This window comes from Microtus oregoni, unplaced genomic scaffold (assembly GCF_018167655.1).
Source record: "Microtus oregoni isolate MIOR12 unplaced genomic scaffold, Mior012 000018F_ref0000195, whole genome shotgun sequence".
NCBI classification, from domain to species: Eukaryota; Metazoa; Chordata; class Mammalia; order Rodentia; family Cricetidae; genus Microtus; species Microtus oregoni.
This window is the reverse complement of record NW_024543077.1, coordinates 9,535,048-9,554,568: the sequence shown is the minus strand read 5'-3', so window position 1 is coordinate 9,554,568 and position 19,521 is coordinate 9,535,048. Positions and strand designations below refer to the sequence as shown.

At 36.1% G+C, this 19,521-nt stretch overlaps 1 protein-coding gene across 2 annotated transcripts in view; it reads left to right on the top strand.

Moving 5' to 3' along the window:
- LOC121459077 (hepatocyte growth factor-like) overlaps positions 1-16,992 on the top strand; it is a 64,880-nt gene extending 47,888 nt beyond the window's left edge. For both annotated transcript variants that reach the window (XM_041668587.1, XM_041668586.1), the window contains exons 11-18: positions 245-378; positions 5,435-5,473; positions 7,158-7,254; positions 8,891-8,965; positions 9,978-10,124; positions 10,520-10,626; positions 10,747-10,892; positions 13,362-16,992. In XM_041668587.1, coding sequence (XP_041524521.1) covers positions 245-378; positions 5,435-5,473; positions 7,158-7,254; positions 8,891-8,965; positions 9,978-10,124; positions 10,520-10,626; positions 10,747-10,892; positions 13,362-13,529 — 913 coding nt within the window. In that variant the 3' untranslated portion in view covers positions 13,530-16,992. The remainder of the gene's footprint in view (positions 1-244; positions 379-5,434; positions 5,474-7,157; positions 7,255-8,890; positions 8,966-9,977; positions 10,125-10,519; positions 10,627-10,746; positions 10,893-13,361) is intronic.
- The last annotated feature ends 2,529 nt before the right edge of the window (positions 16,993-19,521 follow it).

Sequence of the window (19,521 nt, the reverse complement as noted above, 5' to 3'; positions counted from 1 at the left end):
ATTTCACATCAAGGGGAATCAAGGTCCCCAAATCTCTCACATTTTTGTATGTATGAAGTATGGAGCTTTAGTCCATATTCCCTAAACTTTTAAACTTAAAATGTGTTTCCAAGCCATGAGGGCAGCCGCCAAAGCTTCTGTTGAGTACGTAATGAAAGAGGTGTGTGAAGATCAGATCTTCTTGTAACATTTTGCTTCTCTTGGCTGGAAGAGGCACTTCCTCATGTCTGGTTTGTTTTTATAGTCATATTTTCTGGGAGCCAGATGCGAGCAAGTTGAACAAGAACTATTGCCGCAATCCTGACGATGATGCCCATGGACCTTGGTGCTACACGGGGAATCCTCTTATTCCTTGGGATTATTGCCCCATTTCCCGTTGTAAGTACATGTCATGCTCTTTCTCACTTGAAATATTTCAAATGTACTGCATCTCCACTGCAACAGCTCCTCAATCAGGGGTTACAATGATGTAGAACTCTACAGTTGATTCGAAAAAAGAAGATCCTCAGGAGCAATGCACACAGCCAACAGCCTGTCCCCTCTGCTCAATCCTCTCCTCTCCTACCCTCCTCTCCCCGTTTCTTACTTTCTCCTTTCTTCCTTGACCCCTATTATCACTTCTCTTATAGAAAAGAAGCAATTGTGCTTATTTTTATAGTGTTTATGTGCTGACATAATTTCTACTTGGAAGAAAAAGAAACAGTAAACTTAAAAGCTTCATCCTAGCACCGACATTACCTCATGATTCTCTGGCTACAGCAGAACTCTTAGTAAACTTTCTAATTCTGCAAAGTCTGTGGGACCCGAAATCCTAAGCAAAATACTAAAACAAATGGAGATTAAGCTCTTTTTTCTAAGTGAAAGATAACTTTCAAAAAGTATTCATGTAACAGTAGTAGGTGTCAAGTATCATTCGATATACTTCATAAAATCTGTGTGCCATAGAGCTCATATTTAATGAGATATACCAATAAATAAAAATGCAAGAACTCAAGAGAAAATGACAAAACCTGCCTTTGAAAATAAATATCATTAACAAATAAAATGAAAAGGAGACGGTGGTGGGGAGGAGGCAGAAATCTTTAATAAATAAATAAATAAATAATAAAGAGACACTTATGTCCCTCTCTTGGGCTTTTATACTATTAAAACAATGTATACCAACAAAAAAAAAAGAAAAGGAATTAAAACCAGCAAGATCAAAAGGGCTTTAACTTTATAAGAAATCATTTCTTAATATCAGATGGTAAATGATAAAAATGCTTGACAGTACTCAGGATTAGTGGGCGTACAGACAACACTACCATCCCACTTCACTGCTTTGTGTAGTGGGAAGGCCTGTCTGGAAGCCAGTTCAGGCAAATGTATCAAAAGTAACAATAACACATACGCAATTGCACTACAAACACTTTCAGGGTGGCTGTTTTGTGTAGTTGTAGGACACTTATTTCCCTTTTTGCTATTTACTAGGTGGCCAGAAACATTTTCCCCACTACTTCTGAATCTAGGAAACACTTTCAGACACGTACAGTGTCTCACCACCAAAAAGGATCCTCACAAATGAAATGTGTGCGCGCGAGCACACACTCACACACACACACACACACACGCGCGCGCGCGTACTGACACAGAAATATATTGCACGTACCTTATTGAGTGACATCCCCAAGTCAGAACACAGGTGGCAGGAGAGTGGTTCTCTAACATTTCAACAGCTCTGTGTTTATAGCAAGTTTGATGGCCGAAGTTCAGTCACCAGATCACATGGAGAGAACCAATTCCTAAGCACAGTCATGTACATACATATCAACATAACATTAAAAACAAACCATTGCATTGAAGAAACAATGTCATCTTGAAAAAAATGTTATGCAAATACATCTATAGTTTTAGCAAAAAATAATGTTGTGTTAAAGAGAGAATTTTTCTTCAGGGACCTGGCAATGCAATCTCGTTTCATGAAACAGGGAAATTAGTTATAATAATAGGTGGATTCCTCAGATATTTGCAAGGAAGCTATATTTTGTTATTACATTTTTATTTCCTCTGGTTATAGTCTTTCAAGTTAATTGATCTTTTCTAATTATCTTCTGTTCTTGATTATTGATTTCATATATCCTAAAAAGTTCCCCCAAATAAGATAACTTCCATGTTTCAACACTAAAACAAACAAATCTACTTTACCAGAGACTAGAATACAAAAAGTATTATTAAATTAGAAAACAGATATTGTTAATCTTTTTGCAGTTTTGGGGATCAAATCCCAGGCTTACAGGCCCCATTATCACACTCCTACTAATACCTGCCCCATCTTTCCTTTTCCTGAACATTCATATGACTTCACTGTGTCTCTGAGATTCTATGATTAAGAATAATAAAGGCTTATATAGTATACAGTCATGGAAGGGTAAAGAAAAATTCTCTGGCTTTCAAATAGATTGTAGCAATTTCCCTGTTAAGTCTAGCTCAGTCTAGGACAAATGTCTAGACTAGAGGAACTCAGGGCTTGTGGCTTGCTTTGCATGCTTAAAGGAGGAAGCACTCAGGATTTTCAGGATATCAGAAACGATATTCTACTAACCTAGGCAAACCAAAAATCAGCACGATGCTGATGAAAGATGCAAGGGTGTTACTGGTGTAGGATCAAATGCTCGCACCAATAACTCACTTTTATTTAAATGTGTACTGAACACTAATTTCAATAAATATTTTACACTGTCATTTTTCCTACTTGTATTTATAGCCAGGATTTATTTACATTTTCTCCCTGTTGAAAGGCTAATGCAATTTATCTTTAGAAGATTTGAGCTCTTATTATTTATTTAACCTCAGAGACAATATTCATCATTTTTGCACTCTCACAAAACATGTGAAGATTTGCGTTCTTTAAAATTGCCGAACATTATCTACCATGTATTGTAGTGTGGAGCTTATCAAATCAACAATAACAAACAAATGGCTATATGTTTTGTGTATTTCTGTGCACAAACACACACACACAAACTCTCTCTTAATGTAGCTTAAGTAAATCTTAGGTGTTGAGAGTGTAGTAGTTGATTTCAACTCAGATTTTTGAAGTAGAAAAACTATGGTTCTACAATTATCTATGTCAAGTTATTATCCTATATATGATATATACTCTGTGTTTGCAAAAATTCTATAATATAAATAGCAATTTTACTGGGCTGTGGTGAATTGAACCTGTAAGTACAAACACATTTTATTTATTCATTCTTCTGTAATGTGTGTTAAGCTGCTATTGTATACAAATGCTTATATAACAAGAAAGTTGCACAGATTATCTATACGCTGTCTTTCAACCTGAAATGTTTTACGGTATGGAGTAAAGCAAACTTATAAAACACTATAATTATGTTGTAAATATTTATTCACATTAATATATAAATAATGATGGGAAAATAGCTGTTTGGATGGAGACATCAGATATATACATACTGTTTTGAATTATAGCTGCAAAATTGAACTGCAGGAAATTAGGTTTCTTCATGTTTTCAGTTAGGTCCTCTATACTATGTTTCTGGGCTGCTGAGAGGCATACACACATAAGTATACGCACACACACACACACAAGCACACACACCACTTGCAATCTTCTGTAAGTAAAACTTCTGGGATTGATAAGATTGTAAAATGCTTTTCTTCATATTTAAGGAAATCATGGAAACAAGTTTTACAGTCTACATTGAGTGTATGTGGGTTGCAGGGTAGGTAGAGGAAGGTAGGCAAAGGAAAAGACGTGGTTAGTGTTCAAGAGTGAGCCGGAAATATCCAGAGAATAGTTTCTCAGTGGCTTTCTTACAGTATGTACCAAAAGAACGTACTATGTTCAAACATACCCAGAAAACTACAGTCCCCACCGTCTGGTTATGCATGACATTTCAGCTTATTTTTAAGTTTGAGAATGCTGAACTTGAGGAACCAAAATAACTCTTAATTGTTTTTAAGCCACTGATTACTAAAACATCAGATAGAAGATTCCTTTAAATATTTCAAACTAAATAAAAATACAACCATGAAGCAACCACTTGTGAAACTAATGTTATTTAATGTGGAATTTGGTATAGAGTGTGTATCTTAATCTTTGTTATGACAAGGTAAGGGATGAATATCAAATTACTCAAACATTTAAAATCATTAACTCGAGTAGCAAAACCAACATCGTTTCTGCGTTAATGGCCTCAGTGCTTGCTTCTATTATGTACTGAAAACCTAAGCCTCAACGGACTCCCAGGGAACACCCCACATAAAATAATGATTAAATTTATGTTTGCTGTATCTTTATCCACCTATAATACCTCAACCTGGAACGTGAACATAAATAAAAGCCCTCTAGTGGGCATAATTCTCTCAAGTACTCTCATAAATAACAATCGCATTTGCATTCCAAAGGTGTCTATGTGTCATTATTGTTTTGTTGCTGGATTATCTGAGCTCAGGGCATTTCCAGGGATTAACGGCCAGCTGGGTCTCAACCGTGCCTGGCTGAACTCTATGCCATCAATTCTGAAAAGTTAAGACATTAAGACTCAGGAAATGTCTTGTGTCTCATTCATTGCTGTTCAAGTACTTCCAAAGTCCTCGCATCCTTTAAGCCTTTCTTTAGGCAGCAATTAAACCCTGGTAGAGAGTTCACGGGAAAGGTTTAAGTGATGAGAATTCAGGTAGAGTTATGTGTGGTGTCTAGTGTTTTCTTTTTACCATACTTTTCCTTCTTCTTCTTCTTCTTCTTCTTCTTCTTCTTCTTCTTCTTCTTCTTCTTCTTCTTCTTCTACATCTGGAAAATCTAACTTTTGACAGAGTCTATCAAAAAAAATAATTATTTACCCCATTTCTGCAGAGATGACATTAATTTCTATTTTCTAAATTCTTGAATAGATTTACCAAGCACATTCAGTTTCAATTCTCTTCATTCAAGTATTAGTAAAAGTAGCTTTTAGAAAAAAAATGCAAACAGATGAATTGCACTAAAAGACAGTCAGTCCATATGAAGGACCCACTCAAACAATCACGAACATGTGTGGTACTATATGGAAAAGCCTTGGGTATGGTGCTGAATACCTTGCAGAATGAGGTCATCTCCAGCTACTGTTTGGAATCCAGTCTGTCAAAGGCCACGAAGCCACACACACACTTGCAGCCTTCAGAGATGCAAACAAGACTTTCCCACATCCCGTAGTACCAAGAGGAGATGCTCACAATGTTAGACAGGAAAGAGGACAGAATTCTTCAGAAAATTTATATTATATTTACAATTCATTTTGATGTTATTAGCAACTTATTGATTTTTAAGTGAATTAAATGTCAGTAATTTTAGGAAATTACAACAAAGATTTCGATGTCGTGGTTTGATTTTATATAGATTAATGAATATGTATACACGAATTATTATATATCATAATATTCATTTCTACAGGTGAAGGAGATACCACACCTACAATTGTCAACTTGGACCGTGAGTAGTATTCAAAACATAAAACATAATTGACTTTCTGTCTGTCACAAATGATTTCATGCCGCACACCGTGGCCCCCGTCTGCACTCTATGCGCTAGACCCCAGTTCGCGAGCTTCGGGCAAGGGACTCGAGGTTGAGAACACAGACGCAGAGACAGACTGACACAAAGACCTTCAATCACTGGTACTAAAAGCCCCTCTTTATTAACACCATGTAGACTTAAATACACTGCAGTCAATGGTCAACAGGTGAAAATTCCATCCTCTGATCCTCTAAACTAGGCACAGCTTCTAGTAGCTTCAATTAGAAGGTTCTAAGAGGGAAGAGCAGCTGAAAGCCAGGATTCATTAGTCCCAACAATTTCATTATTATCCTCATAGAATAAAAGTAAAAAAAGAGTTACAAAGAAATCTTTGGTATATATGAAAAATATTTTGCACTATAGTAACATCCCATCTAAAGTCAATGTAGTTTTTTCCATTTTGTTTTAAACTACATGTATGTATGTGTGTCAGTGAGGGGGTATGGGCACTTTGAAGCAGCAGCTCAAGGAAAGGGAGAACATGAGCAAGGAAGTCAGGACCGCGAGGGGTGCACCCACACACTGAGACAATGGGGCTGATCTATTAGGAACCCACCAAGGCAGCTGGACTGGGTCTAAAAAAGCATGGGATAAAACCAGACTCTCTGAACATGGCAGACAATGAGGGCTGCTGAGAAGCCAAGAACAATGGCACTGGGTTTTGATCCTACTGCACGCACTGGCTTTGTGGGAGCCTAGGCTGTTTGCATGCTCACCTTCCTAGACCTGGATGGAGGAGGGAGGACCTTGGACTTCCCACAGGGCAGGGAACCCTGACTGCTCTTTGGGATGGAGAGGGAGGGGGAGGGGAGCGAAGGAGGGGGAGGGAAATGGGAGGTGGAGGCGGGGAGGAGGCAGAAATTTTTAATAAAAAATAAAAAAATTAAAATTAAAAAAAAAAGAAAATGAGCCGATGGTGTTACATGCCCTGGAGCTGGCGGTGAGCTACCTGATGTCGGTGTTGGGATCCGATCTCCCCTGCAAGAGCTGTGCTTGCTGAACCATTTCTGTGACCTCTATCTGTTTTTATTCTAAAATTTAGACTGTTCTGATTATAGATGTGACGTAGTCAGAAGAACTGCACATGACTTTGAAAAACGTATTTTCACACTTTCAATTTGAGGGACTCCTTATGCAGTGGATCACATTTATATACATCCCCCTCAAAGAGACACGAGAATACTAAAGGCAGAAACAAAGAGGCCAGGTTTTGGATAGTTCCATAGCTTCTTCAGTCTGTCGTGCCCTAATGCTCTTACCAGCCCTGGGATCCGTTAGGTGAGAGATGGGGGCATGTGAGACAGTGACTTACTTCATCATGAGAACAAGAGCTTCGGGGAGGCGCGCACTTGGTTTTCTGTTGTTGCTGCTCCTGCTGGGTTTTTTTTTATTATTATTAATTTTTTCATACTCTTCTTAGCCCAAAAGAAGTTATTCAAGTATTTTGTTGTAGACTAAAAAAATGGGGATGTATGTGTCATGGACTTGATAAACAACTGTGGCTATGTAGCTATTCTATGTAGCTATCATAGAACTTCATAAAAGTTATAGGTACTGAGTAATAGCATGACCAAGTGCTCTACGTGGTCTTATTTTTTAGACCCTGTCATATCCTGTGCCAAGACAAAACAGCTGAGGGTTGTAAATGGCATCCCAACACGGACAAACGTAGGATGGATGGTTAGTTTGAAACACAGGTAATTATTAATGATAACAATCCCAATAGTCTGAATATTTGCAAAAACCATTTTCAGCTTAAGACTGCAAGAAGACTGTGTTCTATAGAAGGTACTAATCTGGGGATCGACGGCTGATTTGCTTACCAATTTATAACGGACTGTATAATTTATGCACATGATAATCCTTATAAGTTGTAGCAAAGTTTCCATTAATACTTATTGTCTGTGACCCTGATTCTGATGAACTGGAAGAAAATGACACAAAAGACCTATTTGTACCTTAATGTCACCATGATAGTTATGGCACATACATTAATTTTCAAATCTAGCATACTTTAAACTTATGTTCTAAGATGATTATACACAATCACAGAAATGGCGTTTTTAGTTTCCAATATCGCTGAAATGAATAATAGCAATTTTAAAGTGTTCTATTATGGAAATCAATAACCTATTAGAATAATTGGGTGGTTTTGATTTTTATAATCAGCTAGATATAGAATTTTTAATATGTCTATTTCTCAAAGGTCTTAAGAGTCACTAGTATGATCTATGTAAAATCAATATGCAAGTTACAAAGAAGTTTAGAATTCTCATAAAAATGAAGTATCTGACTCACATTGTTCAAATCTTACGTATAGTAGTCCAAGTTCTTAGTAAACACAGATGTTTGGTTATTTTTCCAAAACACACACTGAAGGGAATAGAAGTTAAGGCTCAATATCTACTGTCATCCTCCTGTGTGGCAAGCCGTAAATCACTGTCCCTTCAGCTGGGCGTTCTGAGTGTCGGCGCTGAAGCCACGGGCAGCTGTGCTCCTTGGAACTGTGACTAAGACAGAGCTGCAGTCTTTCCACATTTCTGCAAAAAAAAAAAAAAAAGGATTTACAGATTTTTGAAATCATCAAATAAGCGCACTAGTCCTTATTCTTCTGTACAAATATTTAAAATTTCCTAGATGATTTATCTTGAACAATTATTTTGCTTTCATAAATGAAAAACTATAGAAAGTGATCTTACACTTGGCAAATTTATCTAAATCCAGTTGCTTTTTAATCAGTTCAAACCAGAATGGAGACACTGGAGGGGTAGTTCCGTGTAGAAAGCTTTCTGAGGATATGCTTTTAGCATATCCAGGGCCCCCACAAAAAGCAAAGCCTGAAACTACTCAATAATGGTAGAAGAAAAACGGAATGGTATAAAAGAAAAAAATAGGATGAAACATTGTTACCTCTGCGTGATTGTTTAGAACTGTTTAATGAAATCTCAAATTATCATTTTCATTGTCAAATGCTGAATTTTAAACATTTTTAGAGTTTTATTTATTTAAATTATCCTTTATTTGCAGCATTATTATATGTGGTCATAAGCATAAACGCATGCTTTGGAAGTATATACTGGCATATAGTGACGACTTTTCTATTGTAAACTTGATGCCCTAAAATTTAGACACAGTGTGAAAACAGTTATGGATGCCACACTCAGCAAACACCACCCTCAGACAAAAGCACTGCTGCGTATTGTTCCGAGTAGATTGCTTTTATTCTTCTTGGCAGTTCATTTAGTTTTGATATATGAAGTTATAGGCTTTCACTAATTGGCAGGAAGTTTTGTTTTTCACAAAGATGTTATTTGTTCTTTTCTCTTTCCATAGAAATAAACATATCTGTGGAGGATCACTGATAAAGGAAAGTTGGGTTCTTACTGCAAGGCAATGTTTTCCATCCAGGTAAGATGGTTTTTAAATCAACATTTATTTGAGGCATCTAAATATATCTTCTATTGTGATTTTGAAGTTGAGCATTTATTTTACAGAAATTTATCAGAAGAAGGGAGCCATTTAGTCTACTTTAAATGAAAAATAGTGTGTGTGTGTGTGTGTGTGTGTGTGTGTGTGTGTACTTGACATGGCTTGCATGTTGAGGTCAGAAGTCAACTCGTGGGAGTCAGCTCCCTCCTTCTGCCATGTGCATCTCTGCAATCAAATTCCACAAGCGTGTTTACCCACTGAATCATGTTGTCAGCCTTTGTTCTAAAATTTGATTATAAAGTTTGGCTTTACTGACACTTTCATATTTAGTGCTCATTCAGCTAACTGGGTTTTTTTTTTTTTCATGATTGACCTTAGTCTCACTTGGGGAAACTATTTCTCTGAATTTTGTAAAACACCATGTTCCGACTTCTCACTTTTACTCAGTATTCCTAGAGAGATACTTGTGATGACCAGCAGGCTTCCTTGAATCCCTGCATCTTTTTTTATCTATCTTGAGGACCAGCGTGGGGATAATTTCAAGAACAATGACCTCAGGAAAGATAAGGAGGCTGCACTTAGAGCTTCCTTTTCAGTTCTCGTCATACCACTGGGTTTCCGTGAATATCTTCAACCTTAGCGATAAGCCAAATATATATATACAGCTGAGAGGAAACAAAGTTTATAAGCAAATTATGATTCCTGTAAAGACCATGAAGATTTTGTAACAGGTGTCTTTCTGTATAGCAAGTGTAATACAACATGTTAGAAACTGAGTAGCCTTAGAATTTGTGCAGTTTCACACTTTTCTCTGCTTCAACACATTTGTGGTACTCGGGGATCTCCCTTAACAAATGTGTTGCTATGTATTATACTTTGTATTAAAAATTAATCCAAATATAAGTGTTTATCCTTATAAGTTAAAACTACAATGGAAATTAATAATGATCTATACTTGGACACTATAGTTTGTGTTTCATTTCCTACCTAGAAACAAAGACTTGAAGGATTACGAAGCCTGGCTTGGAATTCATGATGTCCACGGGAGAGGTGATGAGAAACGCAAGCAGGTCCTCAACATTTCCCAGCTGGTCTCAGGGCCGGAAGGCTCAGATCTGGTGCTGCTGAAGCTTTCTCGGTGAGGCCCTATTTTCCCGGAAACTTGAATTACTGAAACATTGCTTTTCAGCTGAGTTTCTTTTTCTTTCTCATGTAGAGTCATCGTTATCTCATGTATCATGTGGATGCATTTATGTGTGCATGTGCATGTATGTGACCTATACGAGATAGAGGAGTAATATGATTTTCATATAGCAGTAGGAGAATTTCACACAATATTCTTACTACCTTAATACTGAAGCTTAATGACAATCATTCGACTCAGAAAAGAATCAGAGTAATTTTTTGCACAGTGAACATTTATTGCAGACTTCTGCTAGTAAATATCTCCTTAATATTGTATATATCATGGCATGTCCATGTTTCTGTAGAATGGTGTTCCCAGAGCACTTATGCTGGATTTTGTCTTTTCAGGCCTGCAGTGCTAGATGACTTTGTCAGTACAATTGATTTACCCAATTATGGCTGCACAATCCCAGAGAAGACCACTTGCAGTGTTTACGGCTGGGGCTACACTGGACGTAAGCTAACTTTTAAGACATGAGGGAATATAGTTATTTAGCATATAAACGCTTTTTCTTTCCTGATTTCCTTGCCTTTATTCATTGCTCATTAACTGCGTATTTTCTATGCCGTTGCAGAGATCAGTTCGGATGGTTTATTGCGAGTAGCCCATCTGTATATTATGGGGAATGAGAAGTGCCGTCAGCACCACCAAGGGAAGGTGACTCTCAGTGAGTCTGAACTGTGTGCTGGGGCTGAAAAGATTGGATCGGGACCATGCGAGGTAAGAAAAAGTTGTCTAATAAAGTCTGACTGTCTGTCTGTCCGTCCGTCTGTCTGTCTATCTCTGTCTGTTTTCCTGCCCAGCCTGCTTATCTATCTATCTATCTATCTATCTATCTATCTATCTATCTATCTATCATCTATCTATCTATCTATCTATATTATCTAATCTATCTACCTACCTACCTACAGGTGGAACATTCCTGTAATTCTAGAACTTGGAAAACTAAAGCGGGAAGAGTATAAGTTCTTGATAAAAGTCTATCTTATAAACCAAACTAAGCCAAAATTGTCTTAAAAAGCCAATGTCATATTTGCTTGTGCGTTTTCTGTTTATTTTTGTCAAATCAAGGTATTTGTATACCAAGGCATTCCTAGAGAAAGGAAGTTTAGAAAAAGGCTTCCGTTATTTTTGTGCACTTCTTTTAATTGACTTATGAGCCAGCCCATGCTTCATCCACAAAGCACATTCAAGGCATTCGTGTCTAAAAAGACGATCATACAAACTGCAGAAGTCTTAGAGGAAGCTGTGCCCACAGGAACAGCTGGCCTGAGCCAGGGGAAGTTCACTGACACCTGACTGACAGCAGAGGAACCTGCATAGGCCCAAACTAGGCCCTCTGAATGTGGATGACAGTTGTTTGGCTGGGACAGTCTGTGGGGCCACTGGCAGTGGGACCAGAGTTTATCCCTAGTGTTTGAGCTGACTCTTTGGAAGGATACCTTGCTCAGTCTAGACATAGGGGAAACTTGGTCCTGCCTCAAAGTGATGTGCTAAACTTTTTTCATTCCCCACTCATTTGTGAGCCTTACTCTCTCTGAGGAGTGAATGGGGGGGGGGGGGTAGGTGGTAGATGGGGGGAAACTGGAGGAGAGAGAGAGAGAGAACTGCCCTCTCTTTCTCCATTGCTCTTTTCTTCCTAGCCTCTTTGCATCTGTCGTTTGGTTATTTCATTAGTCAAGAATATTTGAAGAGAACGACCCTAAATTTCTACGTGGTAGAAGTGGTAGAAAGTCTCCAAAGACAGTCATTTTGAAAAGTGACTGTCGGGGGTGGCTGGTGTCTTATTTAAACCACAATTTTATTACCTTACGGGGCTTGGTGTCTTTTTTTTTTTTTTTTTAAATCTTTACTGTTTGGCATTTGTTTTCAGGTCTGCCTTAATTTACCTATCAAAAATTCTATATCAATGACTTCTTCTTTCTACCCAACATAAAATTTTGTTTTTAAATTGCATTGCTTTTAGAGGAAAATGCAGATAATATCAAACATTCTTGTTTGTTTGTTTTGTTTTTGAGACAGGGTTTCTCTGTAGCTTTGCAGCCTCTCTTGGAACTAGCTCTTGTAGAACAGGCTGGTTGCAATCTCACAGAAATCCGCCTGCCTCTGCCTCCCGAGTGCTGGGATTAAAGGCATGCACCAACACTACCTGGCTCACATATTTTTATTTATATTTGGATGCTTAAAACTAGTCATTGTGGTTCTTTTTTATGTGTATGTATGAGTGCTTGAATGCTTACACATACCTCATATGCATGCTTGGTACCCATGGAAGCCATAATTGGGTATCTGGTTCCCACCACCCGTAGAAGGTGGTGGGAACCAGATATGGGTCCTCTGAAACAGTCCTCTTAAATACTGAGCCATGCTTCCATCTCTGTAACTGTACTCTTAAGAGGGTGCATGGCGCATAAAAGTGATACAACACAGTTCTAACAGTTATCTATGCAAACATGTGCAGTATGAATACATGCATATTCATATAGTTAAAATTTGTGTATTAATATGTATATAATATATGTATATGCACAAGTTAATCTATATTCATTTGTCATATTTCTTTACCTGATGATATAGTAAAATATTTAAATCATAACTATATTAGCTACTAGTATCAACTGTGAATAGAGAAATATTTTGTGCTTGGAAAAGTAATTTCCAAATTATATAAAATTATTGTTTCAATTTTAAGGATTTCCTATTTAAAATGTTAAGATAGTCTTTTGGTAGCAGACAAAGAGTGTTTTAGAAAGAAGAGAAAGTTAAAGTACGCTTAACCATTAAATCATGTGATTACAAGTGGATTTTGTCTTTATTTTACAAATCTATATATTTTCCAAATGTTGATATGGAACACATGGTGAATATCAACAACAAAATAAACATAGAATTGACATTACTCGATGGGGGGAATGCTGAAAAGATGGTTCAGTGGGTTAAGGTACCTGTGGCCAAGCCAAAGGATCTGAGTACAAATCCCAGGTGGAAGGAGAGGCCCAATTCCCACATGTTGTCTTCTGACTGCCACATACATGGAGACATATACAATAATTAAAATGTAAGAAAAATTGATGTCATTGAATTTCTATACCTTTTAGCTGCAAGTCATCAGGGGAATGCTGCTGAAGAATTACTGTTTTTTTTTTTTTTACTTACAAAATAATTTGTTTTGTTGTTTTTCCTTCTTAGGGAGATTATGGTGGCCCACTCATTTGTGAGCAACACAAAATGAAAATGGTTCTTGGTGTCATTGTTCCTGGCCGTGGATGTGCCATCCCTAATCGTCCTGGTATTTTTGTCCGAGTAGCCTATTACGCAAAGTGGATGCACAAAGTAATTTTGACCTACAAATTGTAATAGCCATAGAAGAAGCCAGTGTGTTTGAAGCATCCATCTATACATGAAGATTTCAGAGACGTCGAGATTAAAATGTAACCTAAACCAATCCTAAAACAGCTACTTGAGTGTTGTGAGTGTTCAGAAACTCATTAATATATATGGGTGTTTTCTGTTGTTCTGTTTGTCAGTGTTCTTTTGTAAATGTTGAAGTGAATTAAGGTACCTGTAAGTGCAGTAACATATCTCCTGAAGATACTTGAACGGATTCAAAAATGCAATAGTTGCTAGATGATAAGAGATTTAAAGGTTAAGGTTGATTATCATTCTATGCTGCTTTTCAGGTTAATATCTTAATGATGAATTAATCATAAGTTAAACATTATTTTAACCCCACCCAAACCAATTTGTACTTTGTGTTCCTAACTTGTAACTCTGTATTAAATTATATTACACTTCCCACAGCACATGTTAGAGTTCATTCATTATTTTCACGACATGTATCCTGCAGTACTGGCACGCCAACATCCTTTTATGAAAACAGATGACCATAACAAATGACTGATTACACATGCAGCAATATTACCGTTTAAACCATGATGTATCTAGTGTAATATCTAAATGTTTTGGATTATGTATCTATATTTATTCTACAATGTAAAGTTTTTGGAAGACCAGTGGGAATATTCAGGAAAGGTACAAGGTATAAGTGTGGATCCTTTGTGCGTATCACGTTTGATCTCCACTGGAAAGTGGGCAAAGTCAGGACAGAACCCATAGGATAAAAGAATGGCTAGCCTGTATGTTTATTTATATTTATTAGCCTAGCTATTTTGTGTGTTCTCTAATGCCTAAAAAGCAGAAAGTAATTTGTCTATTTATCTTATTTCTTTCCTCCAAATTTGAGCTACCTATTTATGAAGGATATTGGTAGATCTATTTTCTTAAAACATTTATTCAGTTTTCAAACATGTCTCAATGAAGAAATTTTAAAGTGTCTCTGTCTTCAAAAATGTATTTATATGGGTTGATATTAAAACTTGCTGCTATGATTGGCTTCTAGCTCTCCTTAAAAAAATGATTTAGCATAAAAATATCATGTCTGCAAAGCTTTGTGACCATCCCTTCATTAAATTTTATTTTGAAATATTCTGAAGAAAAAAATTAAAATACTTTCCTTAATTTAAAAATTCTTAGTCTTTGAGTAATAGAAAAAATATGAAGTAAAATAGTTTTTCTAAATTCTTTAATTCAACGACTTTCAAAAGTATAATTGTTTCTGAAAAATCAAATATGTTAGAAAGATATCATATTTTCTCATTTCTTTTTAACAAAACTCTTAATGACATGGAATATTCATTAAGATTTTATAATCTATATGATAACATTCAAATTGTATTTATTATTCTACTTGCCATGACTAGCTAAGAGTTGTATATACAGAAGTAGGAATTCAAAAAAGTAATCAGACAGCTTCTAAGTTCTCAGTCTTCCTGTGTACACCAAGATTATTAAAAGTTATAATTTGATTGTTTTGAATCCAGTGTTCCCATTCTTGAGACTGAATTTTATAGAGTATCTGAAATCTGAAGTTTCAAATGATGCCCTAATGTCAAATGATGCCCTAATGCATTCTCAGAATTTTCTGGAAGTCAATGCAGAAGTTCTTGTACAAGCTCTGACATATATGTGTGTGCATGCATGATATATATATATATATATATACATACAAATGCATATATGTTTGTGATAGAATAGGTGCTGTGTTGATCAACAGTGGATGCAGAGAGACCCAGTGAATTGCTGTCCTTATCATTTTACATCTGTTACATTTTCATTCCTTTTGCAACATGTCATTTGAACAAGCATAAATTTCAAAGATATATTACTAAAATATTAAAGTCCTTCTCATAGCTTCTTACTGAATTGAATAGATTTCAATGTTACATATAAATTATATTGATAAAGCTGTTATGCTAATTATAATACTTTAACATACTAACATTTTACAATACTTCTTACAGTGTATTTTTTTGTAATTATCCATGAAAAGAGGAACAGAAATGACCTAGAAACAATATGCAGTCAAGTTTTTAGATACTTTGGAATCAGTGTTTCTAACTTAAGTGAAAAACAAACAAATATGTCAATAAGTCACCAAATGTGGTTTGTTAAGCAACTCTTCCCATGAGGTTTTCTTTGCAATGGTCAAAGTCGGTAGAGCTCACAGTGAAAAAGATAAATAGGATCTTACTTGCTAGAAAATGGTAGAGTTATTTTCTAGGCAACACTATATATGGGATGGTTTTCTATGAATAAATTTCAAAGGAAGAGGAGAGAAAAATTCAGCTTATTTAGAAGTCTATATTATTTTGTCTCATGGACAAGTGGCCCTTTTGAATTATGAGCGTCCAGTTTGGTTTTGTTTTGACTGGGTAAGAGGTACACACTGTCATAATTGTAGACATTTTCTTCTGACTGCAGGAATAGGAGTGTAAAACTAAAATCGTAGTCATATGCCTCTGCTGTGCAGAGAGGTGATAATTCTTTTGTATATTTCTTTAATGTTATTGTAAAATGTAAGGTAACTTTTACCAATTTGCTGTGGGCAGGTCCTCAGTATAATTGTTTCTAGTGAGTCGGTCTCTATTAACAGGCTCTGGCTTGCCTTCTAAGTGTTTCAAGCTACAGGAATGGGAAACACTGGACGGCAAGAAAGATGACAATAATGGCATGTGTCAGAAAAGCTGTGGATGCTTCTTGCTGGTACCAGTGGTACTGTGCGGAGCTGATGTTCCAGCTACAGCATCCCTGAAAAAGAGCACTGTCAAGCACTAGTAGTTGCTGTCAGGCATTTTCTTTTCTCTTACAAAACAAACGCTAGCTCTGTAATACGAAACAGAAAATGTCAATACTATATCATGCTAAGTAAAGGGAAACCTTAAATTGATTTAAAATAACTACTTTTACTCACTGTGTGTATACAACCACTCATTTACATTTATAGAAAACTCATAAAATAAAAGGGATTTGGGTAAAGACAATATATTTGCCTTTTTACAAAGAGTAATTTGCAAAAAATCACTCTTCATAATTAAGTCCAAGGAAGAAAATGTCTTTCAAAATTCAACTGAAGTTTGTACCAAGAACTTATTAATAAGAATCAACCAACCAAACAAACAAAAACATTAAACTATCCCAGACCCTTACCTCTTGACAGTGCCGTTTTCGCGTAGGTTCATGTCTGTTTGCACAGAAGGCTTCTGTCTTCAGAAGCTGAAAACCGAATCCTGTGGAAATCGCAGCGAGTCTGCCTATGTAAACAGGACAAGAATAGCTGCTGATTGGGTGGGATAGCTGGATGCTTACCCCAAAACGGGAACCCTGTGGTGATGGCTTGTATTATAAATTCTCTGTAGTTAATAAAGTTGTTATTTTTATAACCATAATTATATTATTATTCTTAATAATAATAAAATATTTTACCAAATGTCTCCTTTCTCTTTTATAATCATATGTTTATGTAACTGTTCGAGGACTTTAAAGTGGCAACCCCAACAACATTGGTTTAGTAGACAGAATTGACATACATTTTATCATGAGAAATACATAATTTCTGTATACAATTAAGTAAAAATTGCATATTTTTCTGCCTTCTTTCCATGGTACTCTCAGGGCTCTCAAAAAAAAATCATTAACATCTGTGAACTTGAATATCTTCAAGTGTAAAATAGGTTTATTCTGCCATTATTTCGATTTGCTAGGAAGCTACTATGCTGCCTTTTGCAACTTTACAGAAAATATTATAAATATCCCTAATTTCCCATACAACTAGATGTTATAAAATTATTTATAAGTTTTAATTGAGCTATGGCATCTTTACTGGGTTATCGATAATTTCACAATACATATGAGTCCACAGAATGTATTTACTTAAAAGTAGAAGAACTAATTATTAACTGTCTAAACAAGAGCTCTGTAACGCCATTGATTATTTCTAGCTTTGCCATATTGTCTCTGTCTCTCCCTGACCCGAAGTAACTAACTTCATATAGATTCTTATTGCAAATGATGATGTTCATATATATAACTTGATAGGCACAGTAAGACAGCTTATCGTTTTTAATGGTATGCTTAAAGTAAAATATGCGCACTTATTCACTATGTCAGTATGACGTTTAAGATTCTATACAATGAATTTTTAAAATTCACTTTATTCTACAAGAACTAGTTCCAGGACAGGCACCAAAGGTACACAGAGAAGCGCTGTCTCAAAACAAAACAAAACAAAACAAAAAATTCACTTTATCCTTCTCTACAATCTATCTCGTGTATTCTTTCAAGTAAAGAGTCACGAATTCTTTGAGAAATGTCGTTTGCAACATTTCTCGGATAAGAGAGCAAACTTCATAGGTAAACTCGGAAAGTTGGGTCTCCTAATACAACTTTGTCCATCTTCTGTATTCTGCTGCCCTAACTAATCTCTAATTTCAAGTCTTAAATTTTTACAGTAATTATTAACATGCTTAAAGATTGATAACTCATTCATGTTTTCTTATCGAAGTCCTCAGAGCTATTTTTATTGAGTGATCAGTATTGAAATGCATTTTTAGTTGCTGAATTAAACCAATATTTAATATGTGATTTAACTTTTTGAGTTAGTATTTGAGAATTTCACGCATGTATGCACATGTATGCGGTGTATTTTGAGCACATTCACCCATCCCCTCAGCTCCTCCTCAATCCCTTCATATCCTCCTCCTAACATCACGTCATTTATTATCGTGACCCACTGAGGCCAATTAGTGCCGCCCGCATACACATGTATGTGGGGAAGTCCACCGGGGCACCGTAATTAATCGCTATTTGTCCAAGACCCCAAAGAATCATTTCAATCTGTATTTCCTCTGTGCTTTGGTCCAGAAGTCCTCTCGTGGTTCCCTGCCATTAATCTCGTAAGCGCACTATCCTTCACCTAGGCAGTTCTAAACTAGCTCTCCACACCCTTTCAATCAACCACATGCTTGTCACGTGTGATTAGCCGCGAACGGTTTACTCTAAGGAGCCTGTGGTTATCTCTTGCTGTTTACATTCACAAGTATCTCTGTTGATTATGTTATTTATGAAAGAAGACGTTCACTGCAAGTTAAAGGTGTATTTGTAGAAATTAAGAAAGAAATTATGAAACCATCATAAACATGTTACCGCCTTAAGTATGTCTATTGAGATAGAAATAAAATAAAACTCGCTTTTACTTTATAGAACTCAAAAAATATAATAATAGGTTATAAATCAACTGTGTGCTCATTTATGGTTTAAAATGATAAAACATTAAAAACATAAGCACTGTAGCAACACATGGGATCCCAGACAAGCATTAGTTCTTCATCACTCTCTAATATTCTTGAGTACTCAGTTTTATATGTTGGCTTCTTCTAACATTTTAAAATGTAATCCTTATGCCAAGGTTCACCAGATTTCTTCCACCATGACTAAACTTTTGCATTTCATGTAGTTGCTTTTGTGTCTGCATCCTCATCCCCAATCCAGGAGTCCCCATCAGCCCCTGTAGTGCTTGTCCCTTCTCACCTGTACTTGGTTGTAGCTGCCCTGTGATTGGACTGGGTCAGACTTGCTACAGTGGGCATTATTTTTACTGTGCACGGTGTGACACTGAGTTTATACTTCATAAACACCAGCAATGTCCTGTTATTAACATTTCTACACTCTTTATTTTTCACAGTGCTTCCACATATAATGGTGGTAAAAATATTCATAATGAATAAGATAAAATGAGGTCTCCTTTTTGGAGACTTAGTACTGTTTCTAAGAGAATTTGATTTGGATAAAAATTGTACAGTTATCACTAAGAATTATATATTTTAGGGCTTACATTTAATCAAATTATTTAGATTTGAATTAGCAAATGAGACTAATTTAAAATGTCCTACTAATTGTATATAGTAGGTGACACTTGGAAAATATTTTTATTTATTAATTGATACATAGAAAT